Here is a 23,947-nt window from a genome sequence, read left to right on the forward strand (position 1 = left end):
CCCTTTGGCTCCTCTCACAGGTGGTGGGCCCATGGGAGGGGGGACCCATGTTTCCTCTTCGGGCTAAGCCCGGCCGGGCTCCATGGGAAAAAGCCCAGCCACCAGACGCTCGCCATCGTGCCCCCCCTCTAGGCCTGGCTTCAGAGTGGGGCCCCGGTGACCCACGTCCGGGAACACGAAATCCAATGTTTTTACCCATCATTGGGGTCTTCAGGCTGTGCTTTGTCTGGTCCCTTGTGCTTAAGTGGTGCGTTTAAATGCTGGTGGAAAGCTGGGTCATATGATTTTTGTTAAGAGTACAGTGTCTTCATTCTCTGAACGTTTGTCACTGTGCTTGTGCCAAAGTGGCAAAGAAGTTATTTCGTTGGAAAACGGAATATTTCAGTACTTATTTATAATACTCCAAAATTGTTTATAGACATATTGTGCATTTTTGAGCGGTACAGATGAGATTATGTGGTCTGAGAAACGACCAGTTGGTGGAGGAATGGTTTGCTGGCTGGATAAACAGGCTGTCAAACAAAATGGAGCTTCCGGTGGTCTGCCCTCAGAAATAAGTTAAATCTGCACACTTTGTTCGCCGATTATAATGAGACATCGAGTAATTATAAATCATTTCAGATTACTTTTTATATATCTGGTAGTTTGATACTCTGTCCTCATATTTTTCTGTTAGTGGGAGCTAATGTTAATGTGAGCTATACTACTTTAGCTGTTGGTAGCTAAGTCCGTGCATTTTCAGTGTCAACACTTAAGCGAAGTTTAAGAGAGTATATTTGATCCATTAAAATTATCTCTACGGGGCGTGCCAGGGTGGCGTAGGGGATAGTGTGACACATGTTTGAAGGCCTTGAGTCCTCGACGCGGTCATCGTGGGTTTTACTCCCGGCTTACTGCCAACAATGCGGACCAGACTCTGACACCGGTCATACAGGGACTTGACAGCCCGTATCAAAGGGCCCGGTACCCCACACTCCCGGAGAACCCCCCAGAGGGCTCCCCAAGGGACATGGTTCAAGTGAATATAATTAAGTGAAATAAATTGGTTTTCAATTCTAATTGATTGAATTTCTATATGTATAAGTAACATCTTTATTTACCTCTACACAGGACAGAGTGGCTGATTGATGGATCAGGTCTTATGTTATTTTCCTTATTGGAGGATCAGGATCTTTCAAATCTCATCAACCCTCGGATCCAATGGAGCGGTGGCACGAACATCTGGCCCTCTAATAAGGATCCTCAGATCCAGGCATCAATGTCTGCTGTCCTGCAACATTTACATATGTTCCTAGTCCAACCCACCTGAATTAAATGGCTGCTTAATACAGTCAAGTTCTCAATTGTCTTGCTAATGACCTCATGATTTGACTCAGATGTTTTAAAGCAGAGACATCTAAAAGTTGGACAACACCAACCCTGAACTGGAACAGAAGCCCTGCTTTTCAACTTTCACTCAATTGAATCACATTTGCTTGCATACAGTGCAGCATGTGGAAACATTACCTGTGGTGAGGTAGATAAAGAGCTTGCATAGTGTCTTTACTTTAAAACCATTTTGGTTCCCTTTTGTTGAAAGTCAGTTACAAACATTTGCCCTAGTTTGACCACTGCAATATGGCAGAGAGAAAGTTTGATGTCAAATGTATAATATTAAAAGAGGTATTGTTCGATTTATACTGTAGAAAGAAGAAGATGACAAAAGTGTTTCCTGAATTAACTTTAATTTTCACTTCACTGCACACAAAGGACAGATAGAATATTTAAGAGCGCCCTAATCTGTTGAATCTTTAACAAAATAGGCTCAAAGTTTTACAAAGTTTTCACAGCTATCTAAAGTAAACAATTAAATGTCTTTAAACTTACAGGGATGTTCAAATATTTACTATAATCAGTTAACAAAAGAAAACACCATAAGGCTGTGAATTCAAAAATGACCAAGGCCAGTCTCTACAGATTAAGGATAAACCATAATGTCTTCCAACAGAGCAGGTTAACTACTGTAGTTGTTTTGAAGGCAGGAGCCCTGATCTGGTGGACGGTTCAGTTTGAAGCTTCAGGTTTTGGTGTTGAACCTCCAAGAATCTCAGCTGTTGCAGATTGTCTGAAGATGCAAAGAAAAGTACAAATAGACAGTTAGTGTTAGAAAATGTATGTTTATTTTCCTGTACAACAGATAAACCTGACTGTGACAGAACATTATTGAACCTAAAAATTGCTTCTATCTTCACAATGTACATATAGAATTTTTTCTTATGATGATCAAATATGTATGCATTAAATGTTTTACTGTGAAGCCTATTTTTGCAGTGGTGCTTTAAATAAATGCATAAAATATTTATTTTTTTAATTATACATTTATTAGCTATTAATTGTGTCAAAATATCAATTAAAAAAGAAATTTGCTGTCCTGTGAAAATCTGAATCATCTGAATATATTTTAGCATTTAAATTAATCAACGTGCAATGAAGACAAACAGTTTGCAGATGAGGGGGCCGATAAAATGGGGTTTTTGCAGATTTCACACAGATCCAGACACAAATACAGTTTAATTTGAAGATTCTGGAGGCTCTGTGAACATTAGACTAAATCATTATTTACACTGAGAAGTCAACATAAATAAGGAAAGTACCTTTCAGTTTCTTCTGGTGAATAAGGTCAGCTGCAGATGATGTTCCTGCAGGTCCATGTCTACCTTCGTTACTGCTGAAGCACCAACATATGGTTTCGTTGATAGTGACCAACATCCATCTTTATCATCATATTAAGGGTAGTGTCCATTTGGAAATATCTGATTAAGGATTTATTTAAAAAAATTAACTGTAGTTAAATATCTGTTTTTTGTGATGCATTTTACCCAAACACAAAGTAAATCTATATACAGAGATGCATGCAGTGCCGCAAAAAGTGGGTATGCACTGTATGCAACACATAGGGGCGCTGCACTAGAGGAGGCACAAAAACGATGTGGGGAATTTTTTTTCTAATTAGCATTTTATGTACTTAACAGCTGTTTGTGTATGAAATGATCAATAACAGAGGAACAGCACTGATTAGGCGCCCCTCCCCTCCTGGCTGCCGCTCTCCCCTCCCATACAGGTTGCTTGGGCACGTGTCCCTGCGTGTTTTTTTTTTCTTTTAAATTTGAATTGTAGTAGTGCACTTGATAACAGGGAGCTGAAGATGGAGCGGCAGAAAAAAACTCCGGGGCACAAAACAGGAAACGGAAGGGGAGTAAAGATGTTGGAGAGACAAAGAAAAGCTTTTCAAAGTGGTTGAAAGACAGTAGATAAGTAATGTCAGTGTATCAACAAGAGAGTTGTAAATATTCAGGTTAGCTTAAGCTAGCCTAAAATGACAGGTGGTTGTTGTTGTCTCCGCCCTGTATGAACCAATACGGGATGCGATTTATTCCGTATTGCTATAAATGTCTGATAGACACACCTATAACACACATCTCAACAATAATTGTAATAATAACGACCAAAACACGGGAAATATTAAGGTCAAATAAATTGCCGTTGCGGGACCTAAATAGGACCCCTCTCCCCAACCCTCACCAACTGACGCTGTTGTCACAGTTGCTTAGAGATGGACACTATGCAGCTGTGCTGAGCTGCTATCAACCCATGTCTTTTTAAAACGTCCACCTGATACTACACCGTCCTTAGAAGCAAAACCTCTGGCAAAAATACAGATGGTAGTGGAAAGACACACATTGCAGGCTAAACAATCACAGTGACGTTTAATAGGGGCATTAAAAAAATGGGTCGGGGATATTCAGTGGCGCACAGTGGGTTGTTTGATATCAGATAGAATCTGTCAGGGGAGGAACCGCAGACCCGTTAGAACCTAAAGAACTAGACATCAGTCTCTTCATCCCTCAGTCATTTCTTGAGACCGAAAAATAATATAAATGGCAATTTAAAGAACAAATCATACACATAAATTAATAGTAAATAAATAAATATTGTGAAGAGAACATTAAAAATGTTTGTTAGGATTGTGGAGGAAGAATGTTTATATCTTTTATAAATACAATGTTTTTTGGTCAGTATTATTTAACCATTTAATTAATGTGGGTTGCCAGTCTGGATCAGGCTTCCTGTCAAGCTATAAGAATGATAGAAAACATGTCAACAAAATGCCTCAGACCTGCAGCCCATAGGCGGTCCTAGACACAGACTAACAGAAATGGCTCTTTGGCTCAAATATATTAAATGTTGAAATATTGCCCTGTTTTTTGTTTCATTCTTTTTTAATTGCCCTGTAAGCAGCAATTTATTCAGATATATGTACATTTATTATTATTGATACTTTAATTAAAGATGAGTTGTACAAGTTTATGTCGTTGGGTCGGTAGGGGAGGGGCGCGCCCATTACATGTTCGCCTACACCTCAGAAAGTATGCAGTTGTGCACCTGGATGCATGTCGATAAAGGTATTGATAGTACAGAGGTATAATAAATAATGCGAAACATGAAAGCAAACACACAAACTCAAGTTTTGCGTTTACCAGCATGCAGTAAGACGTGAACTATCTTGCCATTATTTGGTGCAGGCCAAAGTTATTTTAACCATATTCATGCACTGCTATCACAGATGGTTTTCTCTGACTGCCTTCACCTGGCGATAAATAAAGAGCAGATGATCCATAACACTGCAAAAAATAAAAATAAAAAAATAAAATTGTATAATTATGCTGTAGGTTGTGTAAGGGGGGGAGGAAGGGTAATTTCCTAAAGATACTTTGCCGACATGCTTGTTGGCATCATGAAACTAGATCAATCTGGGTTAAGACTGAAGATAGGCTCTTAACTGCTATAAGCGTTGACACGGACTTAGCTACCAACAGCTAAAGTAGTATAGCTCACATAAACATTAGCTCCCACTAACAGAAAAATATGAGGACAGAGTATCAAACTACCAGATATATAAAAAGTAATCTGAAATGATTTATAATTACTCGATGTCTCATTATAATTGGAGAGCAAAGCGTGCAGGTTTAACTTATTTCTGAGGGCAGACCACGGGAAGCTCCATCTTGTTTGACAGCCTGTTTTTCCAGCCAGCAAACCATTCTGCCACTCACTGGTCGTTTTTCAGACCACGTAATCTCATCTGTACCGCTCAAAAATGCACGATATGTCTAAAAACAATTTTGGAGTATTATAAAGAAATACTGAAATATTCCGTTTTCCAACGCAATATCGTCTTTGCCACTTCGGCACAAGCACAGTGACAAATGTTCAGAGGATGAAAACACTGTACTCCGAACAAAAATCATATGACCCAGCTTTCCACCAGTATTTAAACACACCATTTAACCACAAATCTGGATTGTTAGGCAAGGTTGTTGGTCACTTTAAAGTTTCAATGAAATCCAACACTGTATTATAAACAATATTAAAAGATGCTGCCTGCTGCTGGATGATGTGTACCTGGATGAATCGAAGAGGTCAGCTCAAAGCGGAACAACAGCTGGCCGCAAACATGATCTGTTGGCAACCTGCGACCCAGAGAGTAACTCACCACACGATCTCTGTGCACAGACAAATATTAGAAGAGTATTGGAGATAAACAAAGATGACAAACTGAAATAAACAATAATGCGCAAGCCGCGACAGCTATCTTCAGATTAAAAAGCATTAAACAGAGGGAAGTGCTGTATGTTACCCGATGGCGTGTTTTTCCAGCAGCCTCTGGACAGGGACAGAAAGCTTCCCCAGAAAGCGCTTGATGATTGGCCGACTCTTGGCAAACTTGTCTTTTACCTCAATTTCCAGGACATCCGTGGGCAGAGACACAAAGTTGAATCTCTGTTTGGAACAATGAGAGTGTTGGTGGACTGCCTACAACATGGTCTTTCAAATGTGTTTTAAGTTAGATTTTTATTATTGCAAAAAGAGTCACAATTATGCACAAGTTAGTTACAATCTATCACAAAAAATTCTCAACAAATACTGTTTGTGGATGGCAAAATATTTTGAACTTCCAAAATATATGAATATTTTTGCAAGGCAGTGAAGGTTACCAGGACAAAAGAGGCTAGAGGTTTGGTTTAAATGTATATACCAATATAGATGTGTAGATGTGGAGTTCTTAGCTGCTCAACAGTTCAGAGACAGAAAAATACCAAAGAAAATCCCTTTATGAAGTGTGAGACAGTAGTCATGTTTACATGCACAAAATTCCTTGATTGATTGGTTGATTGTGCTTTGAAAGATAACAGCGAAATGATCTGACAGGGCAGCATCAGTTACTAAGACATCGGAAATATTCACACCCTTCCTGATAACCAGATCTAGTGTATTTTCACATCCTTTTATTTTTATTTTCTTTATTTTGTGTGTGTTGTTGAGGATAAATAATTCTGTGTTTTCCTTCTATCTCTTTTAGCTAGTTGCGAAGCTAAAGCTAAGCTAAACCTAAAGGAAATCACGTTAGACAATGTAAATGAGAGCTGGGGTAAGGGATGACACACTAGGTAATGCCCTCTTTGGGGCATAGCTCAGAGAGACAAAGGGAATGGGAAACTCTTGTGGGATGCTATTTTGACTGTTAGCTCATAAAGGTAGCAGGTCATAATGGGCCAGCTGTATTTTTGGTATTAATAAATGGAATTCATGAATTCAACTCACTGACTCTTCTTTGACTTCATACATCAAGAACTCAGCATGGAGAACGGATAATTCTCCAACAATGTGTTATGTTATTGTCTGAGGTTATGTTGTTGTTCAGTTTCATCGTTTACGTTTAAACAATAAAATATAAAAATAATGAAAAGAAACATCGGGTTTGATGCTTCTTGGTCTAAATAACTGAATGGAGTCAGATGTTAGTGTATTAAGATGAGGGTTGACACGTTGTAGTTTGATATTGTTCACAGAAAAAGTTTGCGTGGCTGCCACACATTTTCAATCCAGGAAAAAAGTGTGAGTATATTTACGCAAACTTTGACGCAACGTAAATTTTTATACCTGCCGGCTTGTGCGTAAAATGTGGCGCCGCACATTTTTTGTGCATACGCACACTTTATACATGAGGCCCCTGCTGTTGTTGTATCAACCTTCCAGACCTCTCAGGTCTTCTAGTTCTGGTTCTGGTTCTGCTCTGCAACACCACAACCAGAACCAACTGTGGAGAAGCAGCATTCAGCTTCTATGCACCACAAATCCTCAAACAAACTTCCAGAAACAGCTGAAACACTGATCTCCTTTAAATCTGGACTAAGACCCCACCTGTTTAGAGTTGCTTTTGAATCTTAATAAGTAAAACATTCATCAATCTATTTGATGTATATTTATGATTTTGGTGATGGGATTCATCAAAATGTAATGTTTACTGGTTTTCTCAACTGCAGACAGGATGGCGTTTACTATGACTATGTATTCTTGCGTTTCTATGATGTAAAACACTTTGAACTCCCTTGTTGCTGAAATGGGCTGTACAGATAAATTTGATTGATTGATTAATTGATTGATTGATTGATTGATTGATTGATTGATTGATTGATTGACTGATGCATTATGATTTAATCCTTGTCCCAGTTAGCCACTGGTTGACATAGTCATAACATTTTTAAAAAGTTACTGTTTAAACACCTTTTATTTACACATAAGTTAAGCACTGTCAGAGATGAGGGCGTGTGCATGTGTGTGAAAACCTCTGAGCTCCACTGTGGGTTGACTGTGTTGCACACCACTTTAGAGCGTTTTTCCTGGCCGTGGTGTGGTAGTGAGGGGAATATACTGTGCTTCCCAGGCTGGATGGAGAGTTTCAGGTACGGGTCAGGATTGAAGAACATTCCTTTCTTCAGTCCAACAGCCTGAACATCTGACACATCGGACACACAGATAGAGAAACAAAGAGGGGTAATCTCTTGATATAATAATATAATAAAAAAGAAGGATCAGACTGTGTTCAGCCATAAACTGACCAGAAACCAGCCAACTAGGCTCTTATGAACTTACTGGTATGAGCTAACCTGCAATTTAAATATTAACACTTAATATGGTTTCAATAAGGTTTAGCGTGATTCTGCTCAAGAGTTCAATTTAAGATTTCTGTCTAAGTATTTATGGTATAGAAAACACAACTGGGTCACACACTAGAATTTAGAGTGTATAGTTTCTAAGAAAAGTATGTATACACCTAATGTTTTGCACAAATTATATTATAAAAGTGTATCCAACTGTAATGTCTGATACACTATGGCCATGTTTACTACAGTAAAATACTGGCAACCACAGCTGCTGGTAAAAGACATTTTCTTTTACAGTGTATATAACCACACACATTTTGGGGAACCTTTTCACATTTTCAACTGTTCAAAAATATACATGCTGTAGAGAAAAGAAAAGGCCTGATGAGGATGTTGTGTTGAGAAAAACAGGCATTAAACAACATTAGCAGTCTACCTGACAGAGAAAAGTTAATGAGTCTCCTATTGCCCAGTCCATGGTTCACTTCAGGACTAACCACAGGCTTTAATACCTTAAGACACACAAAATGGGAAGAGTTAAGACCTGTTCCTGTATGTGAAGAACAAGAAAATACACAGTTCTTGCCGCTCCACTGAACCTGCTCTGTCTTTTCATACCTGATGTATAAATCTTTAATAGTGGTGAAAGTGGGACACAGCAAGAAAATAACAATTCCTGCTAAAGCCAGCAAAAAAACAAAACAAAAACACATCAACACTATACTGTAGGTAGATGCTTAGATTTATCACAGTAAGTCTTCCACGTGCTGAAGCAGCAAAACAGCTCTGGACCATTGCACGACTACCACCGTGTTTCACTGCTGGTATGACGTTCTTCTGAAATGTGGTGTTACTTTTGCACCAGATGTAACAGGACACACCTTATAAAGGGTTCAGCTTTACTCTCATCAGTCCACAGAAAGTTTTGCCAAAATGTTTTTGGATAATCAAGATGCGTTCTGGAAAAACTGCTTTAGTGTCATTTTTGCTCAGCAGTGTTTTTTTCTTGGAACTTTGCCATGTAGTCATTTTTCCCAGTCTCTTTCTTATGGTGGAGACATGACCTCTGACCTTAACTGAAGCAAGTGAAGTCTGCAGTACTTTAGGTGTTGTTTTGGGTTCTTTTGTCACCTCTTCAATGAGTAGTCACTGAGCTCTTGAGACAGTTCTGGTTGACCAACTACTCTTAAGAAGGTTTGCCACTGTTCCATGTTTTGGCCATTTGTCAAAACATTACTACAGTGATAATGACTCACTGTAGTCCACTGGAGTCCCAAAACTTTAGAAATGGCCTTGTAGACCTTTCCAGACTGATAGATCTCAATGACTTCCTGAATTTCTTAACAAGACATTGGATTTGTTCTGTGCAAATATCAAGGATTCATATATCTTGAAAGGAAGACATCCTCTGGGAAATCAAGTCACAGTCTTGTTTTTCTGTGCTCAAAATATAAACCCATTGTTCAGAGACAACTTGTAATGAAAAGGACCTGTACTGAAAAAATAATCACACAAAGCCAGAGAAGCCGTACAGGGTTGTTTTGAGGCAACAGACTCTATGTGACTGGACTCTGCTGACTCTATGTGACTCTCTATGTCATCAGCCCATTGTCATGGGCTGATGAATGCTTTATTCGCATAGGTCTAATTTGGACTAATTTCCAAGTTCTTTGTGTTAATAAACTCTTGTATATTGAAGAGAAATTGTTTGTGTTTATTTCATACATGTGTAGTGTCTTGCTGTTTGAAGAATGCCATCTATTATTATAATACCAAAACCTCACCAGTCAGGAATTCTTAAACAATAACTGAGACTGAACTATGTGGCTACTATTTTTCTGATAATCAGGTGGTACGCTAACATGATAATTATGAACTAAATTACTAGTTTTGTTAATAATTATACAAAAATGACACCAGCAATTATTTTGTGTTTGTTTTTGTGGCTGCAGTCTAGAAGCTTACCACCATCAGTGTGTGAATGCATAAATGACTGAATTTAGTGTCAAGCAGTTTGGGGTCCTCTGGACTAGATAAAGTGCTTTACAAGTACAGACCTTTTACCATTTATAGTTACTCATAGTTAATCCAGAACCTATTGATGCACAACAACAGCCATTAGACACCAGGTCTCTGTTTCAGAAAGCAGGATAAGTGAAAATTCTGAGTAAGTTCTGTAGTAACTATGAGCATATCCTGGGTTTTCATCCATTTTCTTCCGCTTATCTGGGGTCGGGTTGTGGGGGTAGCAGCTTAAGAAGGGAGGTCCTTCTTAAGCTGGGCAAGTGGCTTCTCCCCAGCCACTTGTTCCAGCTCTTCCGGGGGAATCCCAAGGCATTCCCAGGCCAGACGAGAAACATAGTCCCTCCAGGGTGTCCTGGGTCTTCCCCGCAGCCTCCTCCCAGTGGGACGTGCCTGGAACACCTCACAGGGGAGGTGTCCAGGAAGCATCCTAACCAGATGCCCGAGCCACCTCAATGGGCTCCTCTCGATGTGAAGGAGCAGCGGCTCTACTCTGAGTCCCTCCCGAAAAACCGAGCTTCTCACCCTATCTCTAAGGGACAGCCCAGACACCCTACGGAGAAAACCCATTTCGACCGCTTGTATCTGTGATCTCATTCTTTTGGTCATGACCCAAAGCTCATGACCGTAGATGAGGGTAGGAACGTAAATAGAGAGCTTCGCTTTTTGACTCAGCTCTCTCTTAACCACGAAGGACCGGTACAGCGCACGCTTCATTGCAGACGCTGCGCCAATCCACCTGTCGATCTCCTGCTCCGTTCTTCCCCCATTTGTGAACAAGATCCCGAGATATTTAAACTCCTTCACTTGGGGCAGGACACCCTCCCCCCACCCCGACCCGGAGAAGGCACTCTACCCTTTTCCGGCTCAAGACCATGGCCTTGGATTTGGAGGCATCCCAGCCGCTTCACACTTGGCTGCGAACCACTCCAGCGAGAGCTGCAGATCACGATCTGATGAAGTCAACAGGACCACATCATCCACAAAAAGCAGAGATGTGATCCTAAGGCCACCAAAACGGATCCCCACAACACCTTGGCTGTGCCTAGAAATTCTGTCCATTCTGTCCTTTTTGAACAGGGGGACCACCACCCCAGTCTGCCTATCCAGGGGAACTGCCCCCTATGTCCATGCAATATTTTAGAGTTGCATCAGCCAACACAAACCTACAACATCCAGAGCCTTACGGAACTCAGGATGAATCTCATCCACTCCTGGGGCCCTGCCACAGAGGATCTTTTTAACCACCTCGGTGACCTCGTCCCCAGAGATTGGGGAGCCCGACCCAGTCCCCAGGCTCAGCTTCCTCAATGGAAGGCATGTTGGTGGGATTGAGGAGGTCTTTGAAGTATTCTGCTCACCAGCCTACAACGTCCTGAGTCGAGGTCAGCGGCACACCATCCCCACTATAAACAGTGTTGGTGCTGCACTGCTTCCCCCTTCTGAGATGCCGAATAGTGGACAAGAATCACCTCAAAACCGTGCGTAAGTCTTTCTCCATGGCCTCTCCAAACTCCTACCACGCTCGAGTTTTTGCCTCAGCAACCACCCGAGCCACATGCCGCTATGACTGCCAGTACCCATCTGCTGCTTCTGGAGTCCCACAGGCCGAAAAGGCCCGATAGGACTCCTTCTTCAGCCTGACAGCATCCCTCACCTAAGGTGTCCACCAACGGGTTTGAGGATTTCCGCCGCAATAGGCAATGACAACCTTGTGGCCACAGCTCCGATATGCCGCCTTGACAATGGAGGCACGGAACATGGTCCACTCAGACTCCCCTACCTCCCCCAGAACGTTTTCAAAGTTCTGCCAGAGATGGGAGTTAAAGCTCCGTCTCACAGGAGATTCTGCCAGACGTTTTCCTAGGTTTTCAGTTTCAAAAAGTTCAACCTACTCCTTGAACCAATCCTGCTCGGTAGCAGGATTGTTTGAGCAAATCCTGAGTTTGTGGTACTTTGTAGCTGTGAGCTGGCACAAGAAAAGTGTGCACACCTACAGATGTTGGAGAGAAAATACTCTGCAGAAATCTCCCTTTACACAGGGCGATCAAACCGTGATTGGATGTTTTGTCATTTCCAAATGTATATATTTTTGACCGTTACTTTTTTTCACTAGCCATTTTAGCTCCGTGAAATTTCAGTCTCACATCACTCATGTGACACAATGAGGACCTTCTTTGTGCTGCACTTGGGTTTAATACTGTCAAGAATACAGGAATACTGTTTAAATACAGCAAATGTGTAAATGTAGTGCGTGTCTCCAGCTGTCATGTGGGACGCCGGAATTCAATCCCCGACTCGTCATTAAAGATATTATTTTTGTGTTTGTGCACAAATAACTTAGTTTTAGGTGAATTTTATAAAAGAGCTTTTTAGACAAAATCCCTCTCACTGTTGATCATTGTGACTTGAATGATCAACAGTCATTCAAGTCACAATGTTATAAATAACTCACTATCTGTTGGGAATCTATGTCATCATCTGCAAGTCCCTTCCTTCCCTCACTAGATGTCCTCAGGGAGCAGGATGGGAGTAGATTCCCCTGAGGTTGTCCCAAACACCTGCGATTCATTGTCTTTCATTAGGTGGAGCATAAGAAGAGCCGGCTGCCGATCCTCCGACGCCAGATTGTTTGCCTATGTGGTATCTCCAGACCCTCAGAGCCTCAGGTCATTGTTTGAAGTCTTTTGAGTTTTGAGCTCACCTACGTTTGTGTTTTGCCCTACTAGGTACGCAGCACTTAGGATTCCATCCAGATTGTGGATTCCTTCTTCTGGTTCGCCGCGATCCCCCACAGCTGTCCCGCCCCCACGGCTGCCCCGGCTGGTCCCAGCTCCACCGTTCTTCCTCTTAATCCCACATTGCCCCTCCCTAGCGGATCCCCCTACCAGCACCAGTAAGTGCCTCCTGCACTATACTGCTCCAGCATCTCATTTGGACTCACGTATCTCTTTCGTCCCCAGAGTTCCGAGCCAGCCTCCCGATGTGGGTTTTGTTTCAGTACTGGGCACCTGCATTTACACGCTGTAGCAACTTGTTGTAAATAAAGCAAAATTACTGTTCTGATCTCTAGATGGTGTTTCTGCATGTGGGTTAAACAGATTCCCAAAAGCATGACACTATCTGAAAACTGTGGACATCCCTACTGTATAGTGGGGTTCTTTACACTGGAAACAGCAGTCAAAATTGGTCAAGCCAGTGAGATGGCAGGAGAATATGCGAAGACATTTGCCGAAAGAGAGCAAGGCGCGGCAGCGGCCAGTCAGCTATGCGAGGCAGTGGACGCGGTCTCCATCAGAGAGAAGCGCACAGCTAAGTTCAAGAATAGGAACAAGAATGATGGCATGTTCAGCTACAAAAGATGTGGAAGTGATCATAAACCGAGGCAATGTCCAGCTTTTGGAAATGCATGCTCAAAATGCAGAGGTTTACATCATTTTGCCAGAATGTGTATGTCCAAAGATAAAAAAGTCCATACTGTTCAGGATGACAATGATAGTGGTGACCAAAGTGATGATAGTGGTTCACTTTTTATCAGAACGGTAAACAAGGAAGATGGAAAGGGTCCATCAACAAAGAATACTGATGTACATCAAGCTAGGAACGCAGACAAAAGAGATAAATGGGTGGAACCACTTGTGGTAAATGGGACACTGATTTCATTTCAGCTTGATACTGGGGCAAAGGTGAATATTATAAATGTTAATGATCTTAGAGAGCTTAAAGAGAAACCTAAGATAAGAAAAAATACATTTGCACTCAGGGCATAAAACCAGCAAAGCATAGAAACAGAGGGTGTGTGCAGACTTAAAGTCAATATAAAGGGTAATGTGCACAATATAATGTTTGTGGTCGTTCCTAAGGGACAGTCACTCCTGGGAGACAAGGCCTGTGAGGATCTGGGTTTGGTCAGGAGAATATATCAGCTCAACAAAGACACTGTAGACGTGACTGAACAAGGTGCAGGGGTGTATAACATTGTAGATAGCTTCCCAGGCATCTTCAAAGGACAGGGCACCCTGCCATTCACATACAAAATACAACTTAAGAGTGACGCTAAGCCCGTTGTGCATGCCCCAAGGAGAGTGCCAGTTGCACTGCGCGCCAGCCTGAAAAAAGAGCTGGACAGGATGACACAACTGGGGGTCATTGAGCGAGTTGAACAACCCACAGACTGGGTAAATTCAATCACCTGTGTCAAAAAGACAAATGGAAAGTTACGAGTTTGCTTAGACCCCAAAGATCTAAATGAAAATATTAAGAGAGAACATTATCAGATTCCTAAGAGAGAGGAGATCACCAGCGAGATGGCAGGCGCTCAGTATTTTAGCAAACTAGATGCCTTGCAGGGTTTTTGGCAAATAAAGTTAGATGCTGAAAGCAGCAAACTATGCACCTTTAACACCCCGTTTGGAAGGTACTGTTTTCTCAGGCTGCCATTTGGCATTAAATCAGCACCTGAGATTTTTCAAAAGGCAGTTGAGCGAATAACAGAGGGTCTGGTAGGCACAAGAGTCTACATTGGTGACATAGTGGTGTGGGGAAAAACACGACAGGAACATGATGAAAGACTTACTAGGCTTTTACAGAGGATCCGGGAGAGCAGGCTGAAGCTTAATAAAGAGAAGTGCCAGTTTGGGGTCAGGGAGGTTGTCTTCTTGGGCGACAAGATATCAGGAGAGGGTGTGGAGCCTCTGTACTCAAAAGTGCAAGCCATCCAGGAGATGCCACACCCCACAGATAAGAGAGGTGTATTGAGAGCTCTAGGGATGATCAATTTTTTGAGCAAATTCATTCCAAATCTGTCATCCAAAACAACATGCATGAGAGAATTGCTAAAAAAAGAAACCGTGTTTGAGTGGACAGAGAAACATAACAAAGAGTGGAAAATGCTAAAGCAAACAATATCTACCGAGCCAGTCCTTACCTTCTTCAATCCTGCAAGAAAGACAAAAATCTCAACAGATGCCTCAAAGGAGGGCTTAGGTGCCGTATTACTGCAATCAGTTGGTGACACCTGGCAACCTGTGGCCTATGCCTCTAGAACAATGACGGACACCAAGCAACGATATGCTCAGATAGAGAAGGAGACTCTGGGGCTGGTTTATGGGTGTGAAAAGTTTCACTGCTACGTATATGGATTACCTACCTTTACTATGGAGACAGATCACAAACCGCTGATTTCAATTTAAAAAAAATCTGAATGAGATGTCTCCTCGAATCCAACGACTTATGATGAAGTTGCAAAGATATGATTTTGAGCTCGTTTACACGCCAGGAAAATACATAGTTGTGGCTGACACATTGTCCAGGGCCTCCTTACCTGACACTGATGCCAAAGTTTCGTCCAGTGCTGCAGATGTTACAGTACATGTGGACACAGTGATGTCAGGTCTGCCAGTGTCTGATGTCATGCTGCAAAAGATAATACAGGAAATAGGAAAAGACACTACTCTGAAAAGAGTGATGGACAACCTAAAAAATGGCTGGAAGAAGGGCAGCTGTCCACAATATTATCCAGTCAGAGCTGACCTGAGTGTGGTAAAAGGCCTGGTGCTCCGACACAATAGAATGGTGATCCCACAGTCAATGAGACAAGACTGGGTGTGCCGCATTCATGAGGGACACCTCGGGGTTGAGAAATGTAGGAGAAGAGCCAGAGAGGCAGTGTACTGGCCGGGAATCAATAATGAAATAGATAATATGATATCCACATGTGCCACGTGCCTTAACCCTCCTGTTATGTTCGTTTCTAGGGTACAGCAAAAATGTTCGTGGGTCAATTTGACCCAGGGAGTGTTTAATCATGCAATAGTGTCAGAAACCAAAAAATTCCTCCAAAACATTTTTGTATCTGATTATTAACTCCAATACTAACCATTTCAATCAATATTTGTGCAATGATGTTTTATTATTTCTCAGAAATTAAGGATCAATGACGACAACCTGCTCATTTACTCATTTGGACATAAAAAATGGAATTTAGATTTTTAATGTCCACTGAAAAAAACCTAGACACAAAAAAACAATAATTTCCTTGAAGTTGACCTTTGGTAAATTATTTTATATTATACTTTTTTTTTTTTACCAAAGGGTGATCTTTATAATTGAACTTGAGACACACATACTGTTCTGGGTCAAATTGACCCGCTGATTAAAATCAAGATAAATGAGTCATGCAGAGAGTATTTATGTTTTCATCCACTTCTGCTGAGTGTCACTCAGAGTGGGTGGAGTTTGTCCACAGGAACAGAAAAGATTCCCGTCAAAGGTTGTGTGAACACCTGCTTTCTCGCAGTTTCCTAGTGAAGTAAAGAGAATAGTGAGAAAGTGGGCTTGTGTGTGTGTGTGGTTGCGTGTGTGGGTGTGTGAGTGTGTGTGTGGTGAAATATGGTTCATAACTGCAAGGAAACATATAGAATTGGACATTTTAAAATCTTTTTTTGCACTTTAACCTGACTGCCGGGTCAAATTGACCCGAACAGTATCGATGTAAAAAGTAGACCTAGGGTTTGGTACAAATGTGTAAAATGAATAAATTTTCAACTTATGTCTAGAGTGCACCTATTAAGACAAATAGAAAACGTTTCATGCAAAAAAAATGCTTCTATTTTTTTTTTTTTAATTTGTAAATTTTAAAACGGGTCAATTTGACCCGGAACATAACAGGAGGGTTAAACATCAATATAAACAGACCAAAGAGCCCATGCTGGTCACTGATGAACCCACAGGACCCTGGCAAAAAGTGGGAACTGACTTATGCCACCTGAATGGTAAAGACTATCTTGTGATAATAGATTATCACTCTAACTATCCAGAAATAGCCCAGCTTTCTAACACATCAGCTGCTGGAGTAATTACTCATATGAAAAGTGTTTTCTCCAGGCATGGGATTCCCTTATTTGTCATTAGTGACAATGGACCACAGTACAACTGCAGAGAATTCAGGAAGTTTTCACAGGACTATGGGTTTCAACACATCACGTCCAGTCCACTGCATCCACAAGGGAACGGGAAAGCTGAAAAGGGTGTCCAGATCATTAAGAGACTGTTAAAGAAGTCAAGTGACAGTGGATCTGACCTTTACCTTGCATTGGTGAGCTACCGCACTGCACCACGGGCATGCGGGTTCTCCCCAGCTGAGCTCCTCATGGGTCGCAAGCTGCGTACAACGCTGCCACACCTATCACTAAAGACTAACACAAAACAGCTGACAGGAAAGCAAACAGCGCTCAAACAGAAACAAAAAGAGAACTATGATAAAACAGCCAGGAGGCTGAGGGCTCTGGCACAAAATGACACAGTGAGAGTCGAGGATCGAGGCACGTGGGAGCGAAAGACCACAGTCCTCAAGGAAGTGAGCCCCAGGTCATACGAGATACAGACGGATGATGGACAAGTACTCAGGAGAAACCGGAGGAGTTTACTCAAGACTCAGGAACAAGACTCACAGAAACAGGGTCAGGCCAGAGAGACGACTGACCCACACGGTGTGGGTAAGGATGCTTTACCAAACAACACTAGTTCAACACATGTCTTAAGAAGGTCAACTAGGACACAAAGGCCACCAGAGAGACTGATTGAACAAGGTTAAGGAAGTGGAAACAGTGTTAGACTGTTCAGGGTGGAGTTCTGTTATTATGAAGTTCTGTTAACTCCTGAGTCTGTATGGTGACTCTGTTGTTACTGTTGATGTTGTTACTGGTGACTCTGTTAGTGAAAGCAGTTGACATGTTAACAAACAAGCTTGAAACGGGGATGTAATGATATGCAGCACCAGTAGGTGGTGATGCAAGAAGATTAAAGAAAAGGCGACACGAGGAAGCCAGAGACGGGAGCGGGTAAAAACCAGAGGGTATAATGACTGATGCTGTTAGTTAATAAACCAGATAACTTTAAAAGACTTGGCTTCCTTTATGTACTGCAGTACAAACATTACATCTACTAAATCACACTCATGCATTAACTTAGTGTGTTGCTAACTTTTGCCATTTTGTAGCATCAACATTGCTGCTGCGGTTTTTTGTTTTATATTTTTTTGATAAATATGATTTGATATTCCCCTTGTGCCCTCGTCTTGCCCTCTGGCAAGACATGCACACTTTCAGGGTTTTTTATTTCTCCTGTGGTCAATCGCGTTATCTGCTTCCCATTGATGAGGGATTCTTCTATACTCATGCTCAGGCGTAGCTTGACTCGGAATTGAGTTACCTAATTAACATCTCCTGTTCTGAAACAGAAAACCCTGAGTGTCACAGAGCTGGTAGGTTTATTCAGAGTATCTACCTTCTGCTCAGAGCTTGTTAACCCTGCCTTCTGAAATGGGGTCCAGACAGCTCATCCTGACTAACAATTAGTTCCAGTTTTGTATCAGACAGGCTATAGTCTAAAACAAGATTAAGGCAACAACATATTCGTTGCACACGTAAATGAGTTTACCTAAAGATCTTCTGTACATCAGTGACTTTAAAGCTGCTGCAGAAAAAAAGTCTAGATATAACTTAGGAAACTTGGGAACACATAATGAACCATTGAAGTTACCCAGGTTATCCAGCTGAGCCTTGTCCTCTTCCCAGGCTGACTTGGGAACAATATTCCCAGCTGGAGACACAGGCTTGTCCATAACACAGACTCAGATAAGGAGGAGATCTTCTTTGACTGCACCACCTGACAGGTTCTGACCAACCACAATAAGCATCAAGCAGACTGGATCAATGTTCCTCAACCTCCGTTACATTTCACCAAATCTTCCTTCATCTTTTGATGAGGAAGAGACAGTGCTGTCTGCCCCTGGACTCCAAACAACTGGCAGGCTTATGTTGACGGGACTGATTGATGCTATCTGTGCTTGCTTGCTCTCTGTCTTTTCTGCCTGCAGTTATTTATATTTCTCTGTTCCCAGGAAGAAAGAAGAGATCAGGTTCTGGATTAATCAGCATTTTTCAGAGGCACACAGCAGCACAATGCCAAGGCTACCATAGAAATTCAATCATCTGCTAAACACTCTCTCAATGACTGGCAGGCTTTTGATGGACAACAGGACAACAAGAATTTACCGTAAAAATTCCTAAAATCAGTTACTAATTAGCCTCTCTGTGAAATACATGCATAAAATACATTTAGAAGAAATCATTTATTCCCAATGCAATAACCATTTTTAACCAAGCTTAATTACATCTAACTATAGTACGCAAAGTAACATGGTTAGATGTATTCAAACATATTGATCAAATTACAACTGAAGTTGTAATTTTTTATTCTTTGGCTTGTTTGGAAAGCCAAAGAAAATGTTCAACGTCAGTGGACAATAAAGTTCTGTCTTATTTATTCACCAAACCAAATAACTGCATTCAGGTGTTCCAATCACTTCCACAGCCATTGGTCAATTTGCATTTGACATTGCAGTACATTTGATGTGGTCTACTTTCAGATGGAATACTTTTGATAATATGGTGTAAATATCTATAGTTTAAAATGAAAAACCAAACCAATCTCTTGTTTTTATTAAAAGCCTGACTCTGTAATCTAAAGAACAGTTAGTTCAAAGCCATCAATAGATGCTCAAGCATCAACTAAATACTATGGGTTTTAGTCAAATCTATTCTCTGATTTCCAAGGAAGTTTCTGAAAGTTTCTCTTAAGCATCTAAGCTGATGACAGTCCTTTTCATAAAAATGTTTCATTTACATATTTATTAAAACTGCCACTATGTCCTGACAGTATAACATGAGAAAAATAACCTGTGACCAAATTAATCTCTCCTGTCACCTCCCTGTGGTCTGCCACCTGCAGAAATACTTCGCTCCTGGTCAGAAAGAGCCAATCAGAGACGGGAGGAGGGTCTGTCAATCATGCATTTGTGACACACCCTCCCCTTTCCTTTCTGAAATGCTAATTTTATAAATATTACCTACTTTAGCTTTAACAGTTTCACTCTGCTGATTTTAGGTCAAATAAAATTCTTTAAAGATGTGTCTGACTGTTTTATTGTAGTATTTATAGGGAGCTTAGCTTCTATCCAATTTGGACATGCATAGCTTTATGAAAAGGAATGAGGTGAAAAAGTCTCACAGGTGGGCAGCCCTTCTTGATGGTCACACTGGGTGTAGTGGCTCTCAGAGCTCCAGTGACACCGTGGTAGTACCTGAAGCAGACCTGGGTCTCAGCTGTGTGAGAAAAACATGACAAGACATTAAAGTTTCTGAACTGGTCTCTGCTAGATATTGTCTGTATATGTGACAAAAAAAGACAGAAGAAACACAAAAATGATCAACAGAAATAAATGAGTTAAAACTGAATATCTAAGTTAAAATGTAGTGATTGCGCTATTGTAATTACTTTAAAGATATTTGCAAACTGTGTGCAAATGGAAAAACCCAGCTCTGTGGGAAACATGGGGAGATTAGGGTCATAGTAAAGCTTTATGTTTTTTTTGTCTGTTTTCACTTCACCAGACACACTCTGATACTTGGACAGGAGATGCCCCAACAGCACTGCATGAGCTATGAAAAAGCTTCAGTCATCCTCTGTTTATCAAGGTTAATGAGCAGTAAACACAAACATTATAATTTCGGTGGATGTGTTGGTAGCATTTATCAGAATTTAAACATAGGTATTGCTTAGCATAATCAGCCTAAGAATTAAATACTTCTATGATGTCTGATAATTTCACCAAGTGGAACCGAAAGACCTAATCAGAGCATGAATTTTAATAAATTATACACCACCATGGTGTCTAGGCTGAAGTACACCGGATGCCACCTGAATTGAAGCAGCTAGCAGAGAGTGTGTTCCTTGTCACTGTAGAGCTTAGTCTCACAGAGAAGTCACTTTTGGGTTTAATTACACTGTTTTGACACAAACAAACTCAGAACTCCAAACAGACAGGCAACAGCAAATGCAGTCATCTGTATCTGTCTCTCTGTTAGATTGTATTTGTACTTCGGGTACTATCTGGGCATCAAATTGAGCACAAATTGATACCCAGAAATGATCTGTTTTTATCATTACCTTATCATTTATTTGCTTAGATATGGCCTTAGTTCCTCTGCATGGGTTCTTATTTGTGCATTTAGATTTAGCTGTGTTCTTTTCAGGATTTTCCCTTTGTTTAGTTCTATTCTTCTGCTCTGTTTATTTTTCTCCATCCTTCTATCTGCTAGCTTGCTTTAGTTGTGTTCTGTCACCTCATAGCTCCCTCAGTTATTCTCATTTTCATTTCGTTAGACTCACTGGTTTTCAGGTCATTTCTCCACTTCTTCCTCAGTGTACATACAGGATAGCCTATTGATTTCATTGTTCTCCATTGGCTCCTTCCACAATATTTCTCCATGATTACCCAGTCTCCTCTCCAAATTCTATACTAATCAGTTATTTTTTGCTGTAAGTCATCTTTTGTTATTTTTTTCTATTAAAAAGACATCTCTCTTGTATGTCTGCATGCAGGTCCTCCATAATAAACAACCACGAATATTAAACCTGCTGTTTGAGGATCATAGATAGAGTTTGGATTTTTTATTGTTTTTTTCGATCTTCTGGTTGCTGCTGTTGTTTTGAGATACTTACAGTTTCTAAAGTTGGAGCTGGAATCAATTTTCCAAACTATTTGTCCCTTGTGAGATCCACTGATGCCTCGGTTCTTGTAATCAAGAAAGTTATCTGAAAGATTCTCATCTAGAAAGAGAAATAAAACCGATTATTACACACTGAGCGGCCACTATCACAGTTCACTTTTATTTTCCCTCTTGTCATTTATTTTACTGTCATAATAAGATATGAACGGTTTTATGAGCTTTAACATTGTTTTATTTAGAATTTTGGAACAATTTCCTACACAAAATAAAACAGTTTAACCATGGTATTGTTTGAGAAATATTTATATAAGAAAAAAAATAAATGTTCAATAAAACATGAAAATAGTGGAAATAAAAATAAGTCATATCTAATTTACCAACAAGATACATTCCAATCCAGTCTCCAGCATCCACTTCCTCCTTGATGTCCCATTTGATGAGCAGATCTTCAGACTGGCCAATGGTGTAGTGGGCAGAGCTGATGGTGAGTGTGGAGCGGGTGTCGGGTGAGACCAAGTCGGTGTCACTGGTGGAGCGCTGTAACCCCAGCATAAAGGCCTCCTGGTTCAAACCGTTGACTGCATACGTGTCTGGACCACAGCTGTGACGCACTGCACCTTTGCAGCGCTGGCGAGGCTGCCCACTGCGGGTTGGGGAGGCCATGGCAGCCAGGCTCAGGAGCCGGTTCTGGTACAGGTTCTGCATAAACATACGCAGCAGAAAATATAGTGACTGGATCTCTTGTTGGTATTTTAGTGCATGAACTCTTATTGACTAACTACAGCTGCTGGCATCAGTTTAATACCCCTTAAACTCAATCACTTTTTGTCATGTTTTAGCATAAAACATCCCTTCATTTCATTTGAATTTTATCTAATGGAAGTCTGAGTGGAACAAAAATGTTTAATAGTTTTTTCCAAATAAATGAAGCAAATGAAAAAAGCAGCGTTCATTGGTATTCATTCCAGTTTTCATTGGTATTCTTTACTGTTACTGGGAAATTAAATCCTGTTTAGCTGTCAGAAGGAATTAAATTAGTCAATAGAATCATGCCTGTAGTTAACTCAGTATAATCATGTGACTCACTAGAATCTGTTACCAGGACAACTCTTCATTGTGAGGCTCAGGTCTCATGAAACTGAAATTGCAGCTTGATCGTTAGATTTCAGAAAGGGTAACATTGCACATCACCCTGAACATTCCAACCATATTGTTAGACATGATGACAGAAAACCTTGTCAGAGTAGATGTAAAGATGGACGAACTTTACAATGGAAGTAAAAAGTATTCACCCCCTGTAACCTTTTACCCTTTGCATTGCTCTCACTTATCAATTATAATACCAGGATTTCTCTGAATTTTGCTGCATTCATTTCACCTTCTATCTTTACAAGACTTCCAGGTTCTGCTGCCGAGAAGCTTCCCCACAGTGTTATGCTTCCACTATCATGCTACCATGCACTGTAAACAGTGGAGATGGAGTGTTTGTGGTGACATACAGTGTTTGGTGTCCGCCAAGCGCACCATCTTATCTGATGGTCAAAATACTAAATTTTTGTGTCATCATACCAAAGAACTCTCTCCCTCTTCTACATGGAGTCTCCCACATGCCTTGCTCCCCCTGTTGTATCCCATAGTTTCCATTTCATTTTGGTCCCCAGCTCTTACATTTTTACATTTCGATCATAAACATATGACAATACCCCTGTCTGCCTGTTGGTCCTGCTTCAGACACACCACTCATTACACTATATTCTCTCTGAGTTGCTGAAACTTGCTGAGAGAAAGAGGCACTCAGCCTCGTCCTATTATTCCTCTTATTCCTATTAATTATTTTTATAAGCAATACTAGTCACACTGTAATGGCAATAGTGACATTTTTACATGCTAGTATTAAATAGAGGATCTGCATGCAATACAAATTAGCCTCTCCTGCATGATTACATTTTGGGATCCAGGCATAGTGTTGGAGTTTGTGATAGCCAAAACATCTCCAATGTGTGAAGATAAATGATTCAGCAGCTTAAGTGTGAGCAAAGCAAGCTGCTAAATCAGTGTTAATTCAGTCTGTTAGTCATCCACAGCTAGCTGTACTTCTATTGTTTTTGTTATTTGGAGAGTGGCAATGTCATCTAGAACAGCCTTCAATTCCCCCATGAATAAAGTGGAGCGAGCCAATGAGATGCCATTTATTTGGTAATATTGCTGTGTGGAAAACATTTTAAATTTCAAAATATAGATGTTATCCAGCCGTTTTGGCCTGCTTTATATAGCTATGCATTTTATATGAAAACTTTCACATTAATAATACATATTACATGTGCTGATAGATGCTAAAAGCTAATAATGCACATGGTTGTTGTATCA

At 40.8% G+C, this 23,947-nt stretch overlaps 1 protein-coding gene across 9 annotated transcripts in view; it reads right to left on the reverse strand.

Moving 5' to 3' along the window:
• Positions 1 to 23,947, reverse strand: part of hecw1a (HECT, C2 and WW domain containing E3 ubiquitin protein ligase 1a) — a 66,493-nt gene that overhangs the window by 33,881 nt on the left and 8,665 nt on the right. For 8 of the 9 annotated variants that reach the window (XM_032551139.1, XM_032551135.1, XM_032551133.1 and 5 more), the window contains 7 exons: positions 21,958 to 22,279; positions 21,573 to 21,680; positions 20,079 to 20,173; positions 8,422 to 8,497; positions 7,668 to 7,837; positions 5,678 to 5,820; positions 5,443 to 5,543 (listed from right to left, as the gene is read on the reverse strand). In XM_032551139.1, coding sequence (XP_032407030.1) covers positions 5,443 to 5,543; positions 5,678 to 5,820; positions 7,668 to 7,837; positions 8,422 to 8,497; positions 20,079 to 20,173; positions 21,573 to 21,680; positions 21,958 to 22,279 — 1,015 coding nt within the window. Of the gene's footprint in view, positions 1 to 5,442; positions 5,544 to 5,677; positions 5,821 to 7,667; positions 7,838 to 8,421; positions 8,498 to 15,330; positions 15,543 to 20,078; positions 20,174 to 21,572; positions 21,681 to 21,957; positions 22,280 to 23,947 lie in introns of those variants that run through there. The other variant, XM_032551140.1, reaches the window with a different exon arrangement.

The sequence above is a fragment of the Xiphophorus hellerii genome, chromosome 21 (assembly GCF_003331165.1).
Source record: "Xiphophorus hellerii strain 12219 chromosome 21, Xiphophorus_hellerii-4.1, whole genome shotgun sequence".
Taxonomy (NCBI): domain Eukaryota; kingdom Metazoa; phylum Chordata; class Actinopteri; order Cyprinodontiformes; family Poeciliidae; genus Xiphophorus; species Xiphophorus hellerii.